The sequence below is a fragment of the Phascolarctos cinereus genome, unplaced genomic scaffold (genome assembly GCF_003287225.1).
Source record: "Phascolarctos cinereus isolate Bilbo 61053 unplaced genomic scaffold, phaCin_HiC Scaffold_9;HRSCAF=440, whole genome shotgun sequence".
Lineage (NCBI taxonomy): Eukaryota > Metazoa > Chordata > Mammalia > Diprotodontia > Phascolarctidae > Phascolarctos > Phascolarctos cinereus.
Window position 1 is genome coordinate 248,393,944 of NW_027556402.1, and position 15,473 is coordinate 248,409,416.

Here is a 15,473-nt window from a genome sequence, read left to right on the forward strand (position 1 = left end):
AGAGCAGCTTCTGGTTTGCCTTCCTATTGTATCCTCAGCACTTTGCATGTAGTTATCGCTCAATAAGATACTTTTTCATTAATCGTTCTTAGTGGTGTATACTTCTAATGCCAGTGTTCGTCTGATGCTGCATGGCTGGAAGTCACAGAACACTATAGTCTCTAAGGAATTGAAATTGAGAATCATCCAAAGAGCAGTGGAATAGAAGGAATGTGGTGGGTTGAGCAAGCTGGAGCCCCTCACAAATCTGCTTTTATGAAGAAGTGATATAAAGGATGCCATGAATGAAACACATGATCCAGAAAATAGATTGAACCGGTTATGTAATGAGGCAAGGAAGAATGGATGGACTGCCGGTAGGCACCATTGTTATCCTTGGAATATCAAAATAACTTGAAGAAGGCTGACAACATATTGGGTGGACTCCCCACAGTAAATCCATGGGAAAACAAGGACAAAATTTAAGCAGGATCAAAAGGCATGGTTAGGCTGGAAGAAATCACATCGAGATCACAAATTGACTTGAATACTTCTGTATTGAGCAAGAGAGCAGATGTTCTAAGGCAGAGGTGTCAAAGTGTGGGGGCCCAGGCTCATATGAACCAGATTAAAATAACTGGGAAATGTGTAATGAAGTAAATGAAGATATAATACCACGTAAAAAAGAAATGCTTTCTCTACTCCAAACACCCTCTCTACCTCCTCCCCACCATTACACTGACCATGCTCCTAAGCTCTTGAAAGTTTAGAAAGTGTATAAAGGCAGCTAGATGGTGCAGTAGCTAGAGCACTGGGCCTGGAACTAGGAAAATCTGAGTTCAGATCTGGCCTCAGACACTTACCTATCAGCTGTGATATTGAGTAAGTCGCTTAGCTTCGGTCTGCTTCAGTTTCCTCAGCTGTAAAATGGGGATAAAAATAGTATCTACCTCCCAGAATTATTGTAAGACTCAAATGAGATAATATCAGTAAAGCATTTAGCAAAGAGCTTGGCATATCGTAGGCCCTTCCTCTCAATTTCATGCGGCACCTTTCTCACAACAATCTCATAATGTGAATAATGATGTACTGGCAATAGCCCCTGTTATAACCAGAACAGAGACTTCTGTCTTCTGGTTCTAAGATTACTCTGATCATCATGCTCCTTCTCAACGACACAGGAGAAGGATACAAGTCTGTCTTCTCTAAGACTAAATACAAAATCCTCTTTCTGACATTTAAAGCCCTTTACAACTTGTCTCCCTTCTACCTTTTCAGATTTGTTGCATAATAGTGTCTTTCATGTACTCTAGGGGCAAGCCAAATTGGTTTCCTTGATATTACTGTCACAGGACATCTCCCACCCTCATGCCTCTGTATAGGCTGTTTCCCATGTCTGGAATGCACTCCTTCACCATTACCCCTTACATTCTCTAACTTCCTTCAAAGCTCAGCTCAACAACCACCTCATTTATACATGAGGCCTTCCTGGCCCTTTCCCAGTCCTGCTTGATCTTAGGGCCTTCCCTCTGAGATTATTCCCAATTTATCCTGTACATGTCTTGCTTGTATGTTGTTTGCATATTGTCTCTCTAATAAGGCAGTAAGTTCCTGGAGATGAGAACCTGTTTTTTTGCCTTTCTCTGTATCCCTAGTAATTAGAACCGTGCCTAGTGCATAGAAGGCACTTACTGCCTCCTAAATGACTCAGATCGCCCATCCTCCCAATACCCATATGCATTATCTTGCATTAATGTGCCAGTATATTCATTTATACCAATGTGTGCACCTGGTGATTTCTGAGGCAGTGTAAGATTCTTGAGCGTTCCATTTTTGTCTTCCTACTCCACTTCTACCTCCTGGCAAAGTGCTTGGTGACTGCCTAACAAGAGCCTGCTGTTTGATTGATCTCTTACACAGGCAGCCAGCAAACTCTCCATCGGATGTAGTGTCCAAAGGTTTGGGTCTCTAATGCTGTCTTTGCTCCTTCCTAGATGTGTGACTGAACAAATCACTTTCACTTGAGACCCCAGATTTCCTAGATGTCAAATAAGAGTATGGAGCTAGATGATTCCTAAAGTACCTCCCAGCTTTGAGATCCTCTGATCTAAATAAATAACTCAATCATCCAGAGGCAGCAATAATGACCCCAAAGAGGAAACACACGAAGCCCTTTACTAGTCCAGCTGCATCAGTCAGAGTGAGATAAGCTCTTATTAGCCTTCATGCTGGCAGATGGGGCTATTAACAGCAAAGAGATAATGCTGAAAAGACGAATCGCATTTGTGCCACGGTAAAGTCAATGGCACACGGCCAAGGTCTCTTATGATCCTGAAGATGTATATGCTACCCAGAATATGGACACTATGCCTACATCTCAGGATACAGGTGTAAGGGAGGGTGATTACCAGAGCCTAGCTATATATCAGAAGGACCCACAAGAAACATTCTGTCTTCACGACAGAACAAAGAGTAATGGATGATGAGCATGGGGTAGAGGTGGGTGGGAAAACAGAATGCTGGTATCTTTTTTTTTATTAAAGAAGCCAGCTGACATCTTCATACTCAGGAGAGAAGGGAAACAAATCATAAAATGCTAAACCAGAATCAAAAAATGCAAAACCAGAGTATTACTGAAATAACTAACCACATGATCAAGGTTAGGTAGGAGCAAAAAGAAAAAAAAACAGGGAATCTAGAAGGAGGAAAATGAGATAAAGTAGGAGAAAGGGCTCTTGGGACTAGAGGACATGTGGTGGTCAAAGAATAGGATTAGGAGGAGAGATGGAGGATGAGAAATAGCTGAAAGGCAAGGCACTTGTGGTCTGGAAGAGGAACTTCAGAGTTCAAGATCTTGAAAAAGGAGCAAGTCTAAGAAATGACAAGGACCCAGAGTGTAATGGGTAGCTGAAGTGGAGAGAGATGAGAATCACTGGTGTTGAGGAAATCTAGCACCTGTGAAGACAAAGGATCTTGATGGCTTGATGAAAGCGGATTTTATCATACTCAGATATGGTAGCAAGAATAGCAAGGAAAAGAATAGAGAACATGATTAGCAAGTATGCTAGAAATTGGCCTATGGTAAGGAAAAGGAAGCAGAAGAGGAGGAGAAAGTAGGTGAAGGGCAGAGATTTCAGAGAGACACATGAATGACATTAGGAACAAAAGAGTTTCCTGATTTCGCCTCTTCACTCCAATGAGTGGGAGGAGGAACTCCCCTAGGGAAGATTACCATATGGTGGTGGTATCAGAGTTAAAGGAAGTGTCCAATAAGATACTTATGGAAAAGATGGAGGATGTTGCAAAGTGTGTTCATGATAGCCAACTTGTATATATTGCTGCCAGTTTTAAAATGCATTGTATTTTATCTCATTTGGTCCTCACATTTCCCTTATGACATAGGTACTAGTGTTATCCCCATTTAATAGCTGAGGAAATGGGTTTAGGAAACACTGATGGAGACTGCCCATAAACAAGAGAAAAATTTTCTGCTCTCTGTGTTCCTCCATCAAGAGAAACTTGACCAGAGGTCACTCATTCTGACTTCCTTTGGATAGGGAATCTGAAAGAAGAACATTACATTATGACTGGCTATCTGCACAGCTCTGTCTTCTCTGATAAAGATAAGATCTTACCCTTCCACTCGGCTGTGCAAGACAGAATGTTGGTGAGCAGCACACACTCTCATCAACACAGTCTGTTATGGCCCTTTGAGTCAACATTCAAGTTGTCGGTCATCTGGTGAAACACCAATACAACAGGCCTACCCAGGTTACTTAAACACCTCTTTTAAGAGTTCCACACATTATTGCATTTTCTGGTTGATCTTGAGTTCAGTCAGTTAACCAAATGCAGCTGTGTGACCACATTGACCTTGGTTCAATTCAAAGTGCCATTGTTTATGGGCAGTGTTTCCAAGTCTTTTCTTAACTAACAAATAACTGTGTTTCCGGAGTACCACAGATATTGTGAGAGACAGACAAAGCCAAAGCTTCATTACTTAAAAAACCCGACCCCCAACATCACCAGGTTCTAGTGATGAAGTCTTCCTTTCTTAGGAACCTAAGGCTAATGAATATGCAGTCTTTACCCTGTCCCATCTTGAGGAAGAAGGAAATGAAAAACAGTCATTCACACTGTCTGAAAAAATTTTAGCACCTTTGCTATAAACAGCCACTGTTTACCAGTCATGTGTTGAAACTCTGTTTTCAAGCAGTTTATGTTTGTGGGTTGGAGACTGTGGGTGGTTTGGGAATTCTTGGTGGGACACAAAATGTTTCTGGATCATTCTCTCCTCATCACTGACTTCTGACACCACCAAATTAAAACAATGTTTTTCATAAAAGAAATACGGGAATAAATGGAAAAGAAAGCAACAGAAGAAAATAGAGGATATGTTGGAAATACTCAAAAGTAATGTAACAAAGTCAAAGCCCTAAAAAGAAGGCCTTGAAACATTAGGCAGGGCCAGTTGTGACTGAGTATGGGCCTCTGATTGGCAGTTAAAATGCTTACCTCTTGAAATAGTGCAAAGAACCCTAGAACTGAAGATAGAGGGCCTGGGTCAGAACCATGGTTCAATCATAACTACATGCTGTTGAGTAAGTCACTTAATTTCCATTTTCTAGGCCTTAATTTTTTCACATATAAAAGGGGGGGAGGGGACAAACTTTTTTTTTCTCATTGAGTCCAAAATGAACAGTATCAGTTCCAATATCAATTGGTACCTGAAAATTACTAAGTCCACTTCATAGACCAAGGGTTCTTAAATTTTTAAAATCTTATGGAACTTTTGCTAGTATGATGAAACTGATGGACTCCTTTGCAGGATGCTTTTAAAAGCATAAAATAAAATACATAGAATCACAAAAAAAATTATATTCAAATGGTTATAAAAATGTATTTTAAAAGAAAAACACAAGTTCGTGGACTTCAGGTTGCAGACTTTATAATGCTTTTATCTGAATGGAAAAACACATTTATTAAGCACATACTATCTGCAAAACATCTTGCTAAGGAGCTGGGAATACAAATAGAAAAATATGATATCTCTGCTCAAAAAGAGCTCACATTCTAATGACTGGTGGGGGAGGGGAAGACAGACAACAGATACAGAAGGTTTCATCTGAAGTCTAATCGAAAAATCCTTTAGTCCTTAGCTTAAACAGCAAAGTAGGTGGCAATACAACTTCTTTTATGTCATTTTCACTAATAAGATCATATACGTTTCTAATGTTGAACTATTGATATTTCAAAGGAATTTTGTGGCAAGTATAGGTTTTTCTAGGTCATTTGCTATTCCTGGAGGACCAATGGAAGCAGTGGTCTTTTGGGGCATTGCTTGCCAAGATAAGCTGATGACCTGGGGTAGACTAGGCTCTTGGGTTTATCTAACCATCAGAGGCAAATGATTATCAGTTGATATTGTTGATGATACAGAATATAGGCTGCTTCTCCATAGTGATTTTTGTTCTCAATGATGGCTGTAGAACCTGGGATGAAAGGATGACCTGTAAGCTTAAAGGTACTGCTGTTCAGAAGGCCTTTGGGCTTAAGGTCCTGGGGTGTATGTATGTATGTATGTGTGTGTGTGTGTGTGTGTGTGTGTGTGTGTGTGTGTGTATAACCACAAGAACAAGAGATTCCAGCTGAGACATTGCAGGGCATACCTGCTTGGACTTCTCCATACTAATTACCACTTAATAAAGCACCTCACTCCCTAGTCACAGAATGGATCCTCATCCATAGACTGTCATGAGGACCTCAATCTTATTTGCCCATAGGAAATTTTTTCCTTTCTAAATTCCTTCTGAATGCATTTTTCACTTCCTCGTTCCTTAAGCTATAGATAAGTGGATTCAACATGGGGATCACTGCTGTGTAAAACACAGACACTACCTTGTTGAGGTTCAGGGAGAAGCTTGCACTGGGCCTCACATAGATGAAGAAGAGGGTCCCATACATGATGCTGACAGTAGTCAGATGTGAGGAGCAGGTGGAGAAGGCCTTGGACCTCCCTTCAGCAGAGTGGATCCTCAGGATGGCCATGAGGATGTAAATGTAGGAAATAAGAATGGTCAGGCCACTGAAGACCCCCACAGCTCCAGCCATGATGAAAAGGACTAACTTATTGAGATGGGTGTCAGCACATGCAAGAGACAGCAAGGGTGAGATATCACAGAAGAAATGATTGATGACATTCTGGCCACAGAAGGGCAAGTGGAAAGTTAAGACTGTATGTGTCACAGAGCTTAGAATGCCCATGGCATAAGGCCCAACCACCAGACGTACGCAGACACTATGGGACATGACAACTGTATAGAGTAATGGGTTGCAGATTGCTATATACCGGTCGTAGGCCATTGCAGCTAAAAGGAAACATTCAGTGGCCACAAAGAGTCCAAAGAACCACATCTGGGCTGAACAGCCCAGGAAGGAGATGGTCTTCTTCTCCACAAAAAAGTCAGCCAACATTTTGGGGGCAATAGTAGAAGAGGAGCAGAAATCCACAAAGGACAAGTGACTGAGAAAAAAGTACATGGGAGAATGAAGCTGGGAGTCTGTCCATATCAGGATGATCATGCCCAAATTCCCAATGAGAGTGACGAGGTAGAAAAACAGAAACATGAGGAAGAGGAGAACCTGTTGCTGGAGATGCTCAGTAAATCCCACGAAAAAAAATTTAGTCACCATAGTTTGATTCCTAGCATCCATTATCTGCTACAATCTGATAAAAGAAAGAGAAAGACTATTTTCATTGCTAAAATAAATTTTCTAGAATATTCTATTTCCTCTCTTAGAATCTTGGAATCCCTAGCTTCCTTCAAAGAAGTGCTTTCTCCCTCATGAAATTATCTTTACAAAGAATTTTTTTTCTTGTTTCTGATGGGAGACAGTAAGAGAGAGTAATAATAATGTTGATGCCAAAAAAAAGAAGAAAAGAAAAAAAGAGGAACAATACTGAACTATTTTTAAAATACACAGAGGTGTAAATTCAGGTGGAAACACAGATGAAGAGGGCAGTTTGGAACTAATAGGTTGGGTTTTCTATTGTAAGGTATATGTGCTTTAAGAAAACAGAATGGGCATAGAGATTCATGGCTTCATAAATAATGTACTTTTTATCTTTTACTTTGTACATAGAATGCTCATTTTTGTGTCAGATGGAGAATTTCTTAAATAGCTTAAAACAATAAAAGAAATTTCCTTGCAATATACAATATTCTTTCTCTATTTTGTAGGGCTCATTTGTAGCCTATGTGGAAAAGCAGCTTTCTGTCACTGTAGCTAGCTCATTTTCTTTAGTCATTCTTGTCCCAGAGGGCAAGGCAATCTATGAGTATGTTCAGATATTTCCTCCTTAATTATTGACATTGAAGCCTCTTTCATAAATCAATTATTTATATTTAAGTAAGCCCAATTTATTAAATAGTATTTCTGAAATACACTGGATAAGTCTCTTTTCCCATATCTCTCTCTCTCTCTCTCTCTCTCTCTCTCTCTCTCTCTCTCTCTCTCTCTCTCTAGTGTGTACATATATTATACATATAATATATACATATGCACAGATAATACGTATGTATATATGTACATATGTGTATATGTGTGTGAAACACCATAATTTTCATGACTTAAGTAAAAATCATAATCCATATAATTTATGTAGAAGGTATCAGATGATAAACCAATGATATAAATAATTATTCATAATAAGTCTGCCATGAGAAAGATCACAGCCAAAGTCATGCTATTGCTGACTTCTCCTTAATTTCAAAAATGGAGAGCTCCCACCATCCAATTCTCTCAGGATATCAATGAAATCTCTTTTGGCCTCTAGGGGGCCTTGTCGATAGTTCAAATTTGAATTTGAAGCTCACTTCAGACACTCACTAGCTAGGTGTCCTTGGGCAAGTCGTTTAACCTTAATCTACATCAATTTCCTCATCTATAAAATCGAGGTGATAGTACCTTCCTTGAAAGTTTGTAGTGAGGATAAAATAAGATAATCTTCCTGAAGTACTTTGCAAACTTTAAAGTTTATATAAATGCTCCTTCTTCTTAGTAGCAATAGCATCGAGAGTTTTCTTTACATTCCTTAACAAGAGACAAGTTAAAATCAGGTCTCTCAGGAAAGGTTTTATCGATCCTTGTGCTCTATGCTCTTCCCATCTCTCTGCAGCCATTACAATGAAATACTCTTCAGAATCATGGTTAAACCCTCAGTCTCCTCACAGACTCCTAAGGAAGGAAAGTTCATTAGGATCAATTTAACTTCCTAAAGACAGTTAACAGGAGTTTCATTCTCTGTGGAAACAGCTATTGGAAAAGTGGATTCCCATTATACCAGACTAACTCCTCCAGTAGATTGAGAACCTTTGAGAGCCCCAATTCACTTTTTCTTTGCATACCCAGGACCAAGCAGAATGTTCTACACATTCTGGCTCTTATTTGTTGAACACTGATTGGATAAATCAGTTACTAATGCAAGCTGTCTTAGGTCATAAAGTGACCTTAAGCACTTTGATTTTTGTTCTTTTTTTCCCATTTCTCACTTAACTTTTTGGATAGATATTTCAGGTGAAGAGGAGAAAAAGGTATATTTTTGCCAACTGAATTGGGAAGGGGCATAACAGTGTCTCTATGTATCTGTGGAGTGGTGCTCTCTTTTTTTCTGTCATCCATACTTCCTTCCACTAGGGTGGCTAAAAGTGCCTAGTAATGGAAACATCCTAGAACCCTAACTTTATCCCAAACTAAGAGCAAGATCTTCCTAGAATGTAAAAGGAATAATGTGAGTAATGGGCAGTGTGAGGTAGTGGAAGGAACACAAATTCCAAAATAAGTGGGGAATCCCAGGGCCCTGGGTGCCTCCTTATTACTCTCTTTTGAATTAGTTATTTTTTGCAGAAGTCCCTTCTATGATCTCTTCCATAGTCCCTTCTTCACTTAAACCTCCAAACAGATGGAAATTTGCTGTTAATATTAAGCCTGTCCTCAGTTCTAGGGCTGACTGCATCATTGGGAAGGGAAAGACATCAATTCAATGATGTGGATTCAGGAGTAGCATAAGCTCCCACTGCCCCAAACCATCTCTCCCATTCAGATGCCTGGAATATAATTATTAGAAGTGAAAAGACTCCTTAGGGAGTTCTAGTCTCTCTCTCCTTCAGTTAATTGCAAATGCCACTGCCATATAAATCTTCCTAATACACAGCTCTAATCCAGTTACTCCAGCACTCAAAACCTTTCAATGATTCCCCAAGTGTCTGCATGGCATTTGCATCCCTCCACATGATGGCTCCCACATTTTGGTCTCATGTTACTTCCCCCCATATATCTATGTGCCAGTCAAATTAGACTACTCTCCATTCATTGTACAAGAGTTAGGCATGCCTTCTTCCATACTTATTAATCTGCTTCTCAGCTCTGGGATGCCTTCTCTACCCATCTCTATCTGTTCACATCCTCTGTCTTCAGTTATCAGTTTAAATAATATCTTGTGCATGAAAACTCCCCTGATTACCCCCAGCCAGAAGTGACACTTCCCTCATTTGAGCTCCTAACAATAGGTCCCTTTTTATTCCATGATCATTTTTTATTATCTTCTTCTGTCTGCACCTGTCTCATCATTCCTAATAGACTGTACATTCTCATAGGGTGAGGATGTTAGTCATAATTATTTATCCTCAGTTGCTTAGAACAATGATCTTGTTATTTTAAGCTCTCAATAAATATATCATTGAGTAAATATTGTGGGAATCTTGACTGAACAGAACCCTTCTCATTTTGTAAAACACACTTCTCAGATGTCTAGTGTGTTCAACGCTAGCAATAACATTGCAGAAAGATCCCTGTTTTAAAGGCAGAAGACCTGGGTTTGAGTCCTGTGACTGGTATTTACTGACTATGGGGCCATGGGAAAGTCACTTACAGCCCAGTTGTTTGGGGACTGGCTGACAACACTGTGCTATGTGAATGAAAAGGAAGGGCATAAGAAACAACAATCATCCAGGAAAACTTATATGAACTGAGGCAAAGTAAATAAACCATACTCAGGAAAAAGATGGTCACAACGTCTACAATAATAGACATGAAAACTTCACTGAAAGGCCAGAGTACTCAGTGCAATGTTGAATCTTGGCTTCAGAGAACTGATCAATCAGTCAACAAACCTTTGTTAAGAGCTGACATTGTACTCAATCATAAGGCTAAAAAGCCATCAAAGAAATAGAAACAGGCCTGGTCCTCAAAGAATTTACATTCCAAAGGGGAAGATATTCTGTACATATAAAAGTATGAACAAAATTAATTCAAAGTCATTAGGTCAAGGGTGGCACTAACAGCTATAGGGATCAGGAAAGGCTTCTTCCTGTAGGAGGCAGTGTTTGATCTGAGATTAAGATAGATGATGAAACTCATTAGAGGTGGGGGACTATATGTGAGACCTGTAGCATAGAACCTTCTGGCATAATGTGACAGAGGAGCGGGGAAAGGAACAATGTAGGGAAGTGTCTGTGGCTTTAGAAACAAAAGACATCAATAAGTTGTTTTTGGAACTTCGTTCAAGCCTCAGTTCCCTCATCTATAGAAAAGAAACAGATATTTCTATTATCTGTTCTATAGGGTTGTTGCAAGGAGGGGATTTGTGAACATCTTAGCACTATGTAAAGAGGAGATACGAAGATTAACTGGTAGCATTTCAGTGTAAATTGCTTTATGGGCTTATGCTATTCTATTATAGGAAATGGGGTGTGGGTGGAAAGGCACAGAAAGGGGAATGGGAGGCCTCAAGACCCGCATAGATTATTTTACATTTTGGCCAGATTTCAGCCTTGATGGTCACAGGCAGTTTCTTCTTTTTGGAAGGAAACTGCTAATTGACAACTTCTCCCCAACCCCAACAGATGCATACTCCATCACTGATGAGTCTCTACTCTTCAGAAGAAAGGAATTAATATGCTCATGTCTGTCTGGACCAATGGTACCACCTTCAACAAAGGAAAAAGAGCCTTTCCCTGAATTATTTTTACTAGGAAAATCCAGTTCTGCTCTTTGGAAGAAGAATGCTCACATTTCTGTAATAAAATACCTCTCTTCATAGCAGAGCTAATCTCTGGACATGGAACTTCAGAAATGGAATCTCAGCAGCTATCTACTCCAATCCATACCTGAACAATAATTTCCTCTATCTCATCCCCATTTTACAGATAAGGAAACTGAGTCAGAGAGGTTAATGATTTGTCCAGGGTCATACAGCTAGTATCTGAAATCACATTTGATCTCTGAATTTCCTGACTCCCAAGTCCAACACTCCCTCTACTGTACCATCTAGCTGTCTATAATAGATATCTGGCCCTCTGTACCTTCTACCCACTTGTGCTAGTTCTCCCCTCCAGGACCAAACAGAACAAATGTAATTCCTCTGCCACACAATAGCCTTTCAAACACATGAAGAGTACCATCACACCCACCCGCACTCCAAATCTTCTCTTCTCCAGACTGGACATCCCCAATTCCTTCAACTTACTAGTGTATGTCATGGTCTCAAGAACTCTCACTATCCTGATTGTTCTCCATTCAGATATTCTCCAAATTATCAACAGCCTTCCTAAAATGTGTTGTCTGGAACTAAACACAAACACTGCAGTTTTTGTTTTATAGATGAGGAAACTGGGGGTCAGTAAGGTGAAGAAATCAAGTAACTTGCCAAGGTTACAATGATAATATCCAAGCTGAGACAAACCCTGGATCTCTCAGATCCTTCCAGGGATCTTTCCACTACTTCACACTATGCTACACACACACACACACACACACACACACACACACACACACACACACACACACACTTGCACCCAGTCACAGTTTTTCCTATGGAAAATACCCTTCAAGTATTTAACCAAAGTAACAAATATCTAATGGCAGAAATCCAAAGATAAGTTCCCCATAGATATACAGGGCTAGGACGAAACATTTTGTGCATATGTTTATTTGTTTTAGATTAGACCTCAGATGTCACAGAAATTGGGTTTGTTGTTGTTGTTGGGGAAAATTATCAACTGATATCGATCAATTTTAAGAGTTTTACCTGGGGCACCAAGGGTGTAATGACCCACCCAGTGTCATATAGTTCTGAGAGTTGGATTTGGACAAATCATTAACCTCTCTGACTCAGTTTCCTCATCTGTAAAATGGGGATGAGATAGAGGAAATTCTTGTTCAGGTATGGACTGGAGTAGATGTGCCGGCTCTGATGCCAGGTCTCTCTTCTCTGTGAAATGTTAATGCTCTCTTAAGAGTCAGAATGTTATAATTATTTTGTAGATTTCACTGTATATTCTTCAAACTAAACTCAACATCAAAATGAAAGGCCGGAATTCAGTCAAGGAAGAAATTTAAGTAAGAAAATGCCAAATTCATGCATTTTGGGCCAGGAAGAATTTAAATTCTCCCCAGACAAGTATGGTACGACCTTGAACAAATCAATTAGCCTCTCTCAGCCTCACTTATCTCATCTGTAAAGTGAGGATAAGTATGCCTGTTGCACTTACCTTTCAGGGTTGACATCAGGAAAAAAATGTAAATCACTTAACAAAGCTTAAAGCACCATTTAAATATCAATTATTGATCTTATCAGTCAAGCCTATTCTTTGGTGTTGTGAAGTCATAATCTATTCCATTAGCTGCAGAGAAGCAATTACTTTTAAGAATATTGGATATTAGTCTGAAGCATACTATTTTTCACTTTCTTTTTTTTTGAGTATTTTCTTATGCAAAATGAATAATATGGAAATGTTTTACATGATCGTACATGTATTGCCTATATCGGATTGCTTACCATCTCAGGGAGGGGGAGAGGAAGGGATAGAATTCAGAACTCAAAACTTTAAAAAAAATGTTTTAAATTGTTTTAGTATGAATTGGGGGAAAATAGAATATTATTTTTCAAAAAAAAATAGTGGGTATTATTTTTGCCCAGATTTTAGCATCTATTTTAATAAGCTCTAGAATAATTTGTAACATACCATTCATCCAAAATGTGTGGAACAGATCTTTTTGAAGGAATTCATTACTCTTCTTTGACTCTTTCAAAGGGAATAAGAGGATTCAAGGGTGCCTGCTCAAAACCTAGAAGACAGGAAGGAAGATCATCTCCCGTCGTGGGAGATGATGCTCTCCAAGCATCAGAGCTTCTTACTTATTCCATGAAGAAATTGGACTCTGCCTTTTCCTGTGAAAACCTGGTGTTCTGCAACCCCTCTGAAAAAGAGAATTGGTAATCCTGCATTGATCTTAAAGATGAGCGGTGTAAAGGATATTAATTTCTTAAGGCATTGGGGTTTCCTTGGTTGGAGCCAGCTCCCTGGTGAGCTCCTAACCTCGGGAGAAGGAATTAAAACAATTTTAACAGAGTTTGTTAAACACACACAAAGGGGTACCCCCTGCAGTGGAAAACCTTGGCTTGATAACATGGGATTGAGAGCTGCAAAGGAACTTAGAAGTTGTTTACATTTCCAGAAGAAGAAAATGGAACCCAGAGAGGGAAAAATCATATTCAATGACATTGGAGAAAGCAGATTCCAAAAAATAACATACACAATGATTATGAAATTTTATATACATATATATGTATGTATGTATGTATATGTATATATATACATATATTTACATATACATACATATGTACATATATACATATATGTACATATACGTGTGTGTGTGTATATATATATATATATATATATATATATGGAGAGAGAGAGAGAGAGAGAGAGTCAACATGAAGACATCTCAGAGCAGTCGTTGCTAATACAGTTCTGCCAGCACCCAAAGACACATCTCTCCCTTCTGTTAATCACTGATTAACTAACTTTTAGGGGAAGGAATGATAGAATCAAAGATTTAGAGCTAGAAAAAGACTGAGTCTTTCACTTTCAGAGGTTAAGGGCCTTTGATAAGTCACCTAGTGGTCACAAGGTCAGAGTGTGATGCCCAGTCATCTGACCTCAAAGCCAGGGTTCTTGTTGGTGCACCACACTGCTGCCTAGTCCAAATATCAAATGGCATACTACACATCCAAATCCTTTCTCATTTCACTATGATTGGCAAGGTTGGGTGGGAGATGGGCAAAGCAGGAACAAGCATTTGCTAAAGTGCCAAGCACGATGCTAAGCACTTCACAAATATTTCATTTGATGCTCACAACCACGCTGTGAATTAGGTGCTATTATTATTCTCTTTTTACAATTGAAGAAAGTGAGGCAGACAGAGATTAAATGACTTGTCCAAGATCACACAGTGGAGCAGTTGAAGGGAACCATTCTTTGTGAGAGAATATATTGTTGGGCTATTCCTGATTGGATAGAGTTCTGGCCCCGGATGAATGCAAATCTGGCCTCAGACACTTAGAAGCTGTGTGACTCTGGGTAAGTCACTTATCACTGAATGAGCTGGAGAAGAAAATGGTAAAGCACTCCAGTATCTTTGCTGAGAGTACTCCCAATGGGATCGCAAAGGGTCAGAGGCAGCTGAAAACAACTGAACAACAACAACATTCCTTGGAAGTACCTTTTGTCAAAACAGAAAGTATCGATACAGTCGATGTATCAATAAGTTATTAATAGTAATGATGAAGCCCCTTTTGTAAGGGAAAGAGAAAGAACTTTGAGGTTAAGGCTGAAGCTATTTGTCCAGGTGTTCACCTCCCCATGGTATGCTCCACCATTTTATAGCAAAGATTCACTAAGAATGCACTGCAAATTAGCTCCTCTTTGTGTGAAGAAACACCATTTATATATGTACAAATAGCAAATAAGCCAGATTTAAAGGTAAGCGGTGCTAGCTCACCAGACAGGGGAGAGGAAGGAAGCATAGGGAGATATATCTGCTGCTCCCAGAGCAGCAATGAATTCTGTTCAGGCTGCTGCTCGCTCCTTAAGTAGGTCAGTGAGCTAGAATAATATCCAACTGCTCATAGTCATATGCAGTTTGGGGTAGCAGAATCCTTCCCTTGCAATTGGCAATTGACCTCTGCATGTCTGTCCCTGGAGTTTCAAAGTTCTTAGCTTCCCTCTTTCTGCGCAGCTTTTACCTCCCATGGCTCTTCAGTCCCTCCTTTCAGCTAAGAAAAACTGCACTTCCCTTCAATATCCTTGCCAATAAAGGTCTACATTCCTCCCTGGGGTATGGAATTTTGCACTCCCTTGCAAAATCTGCTGTAGCACACCTGATGTCTGGAATTATACAGCACAACGTTAAATTGCATAGAAGCATTTAACAGAGCAAGGATGAATAATGTGGTTTCCCAGATGATTGTCTTCAAATTAGATTCACAGAAAATGCACCTCAATAATATATGCAAGAGACAGGGCAAACAAAAAAAAAACATTAATCAGGTTAAGTGAATGCAAGTCTAAATCACTTGCCAGTTATAATACACAAATATACCATGTAGTTCATTCATATCCGTATATCAAAGACAAATATTCATAATA

The 15,473-nt window shown here is 39.5% G+C and overlaps 1 protein-coding gene across 1 annotated transcript; it reads right to left on the reverse strand.

Annotated features, from left to right (window-relative positions):
• Window positions 1-5,748: 5,748 nt before the first annotated feature.
• Window positions 5,749-6,693, reverse strand: LOC110199671 (olfactory receptor 5G29-like). Its single transcript, XM_020974551.1, has one exon. The coding sequence runs from the start codon at window positions 6,691-6,693 to the stop codon at window positions 5,749-5,751; it is 945 nt and encodes a 314-aa protein (XP_020830210.1).
• Window positions 6,694-15,473: the final 8,780 nt, after the last annotated feature.

Excerpts from the sequence above, each read along its gene's own strand:
- LOC110199671 (XM_020974551.1), bottom strand. The coding sequence starts at position 6,693 with ATGGATGCTAGGAATCAAACTATGGTGACTAAATTTTTTTTCGTGGGA.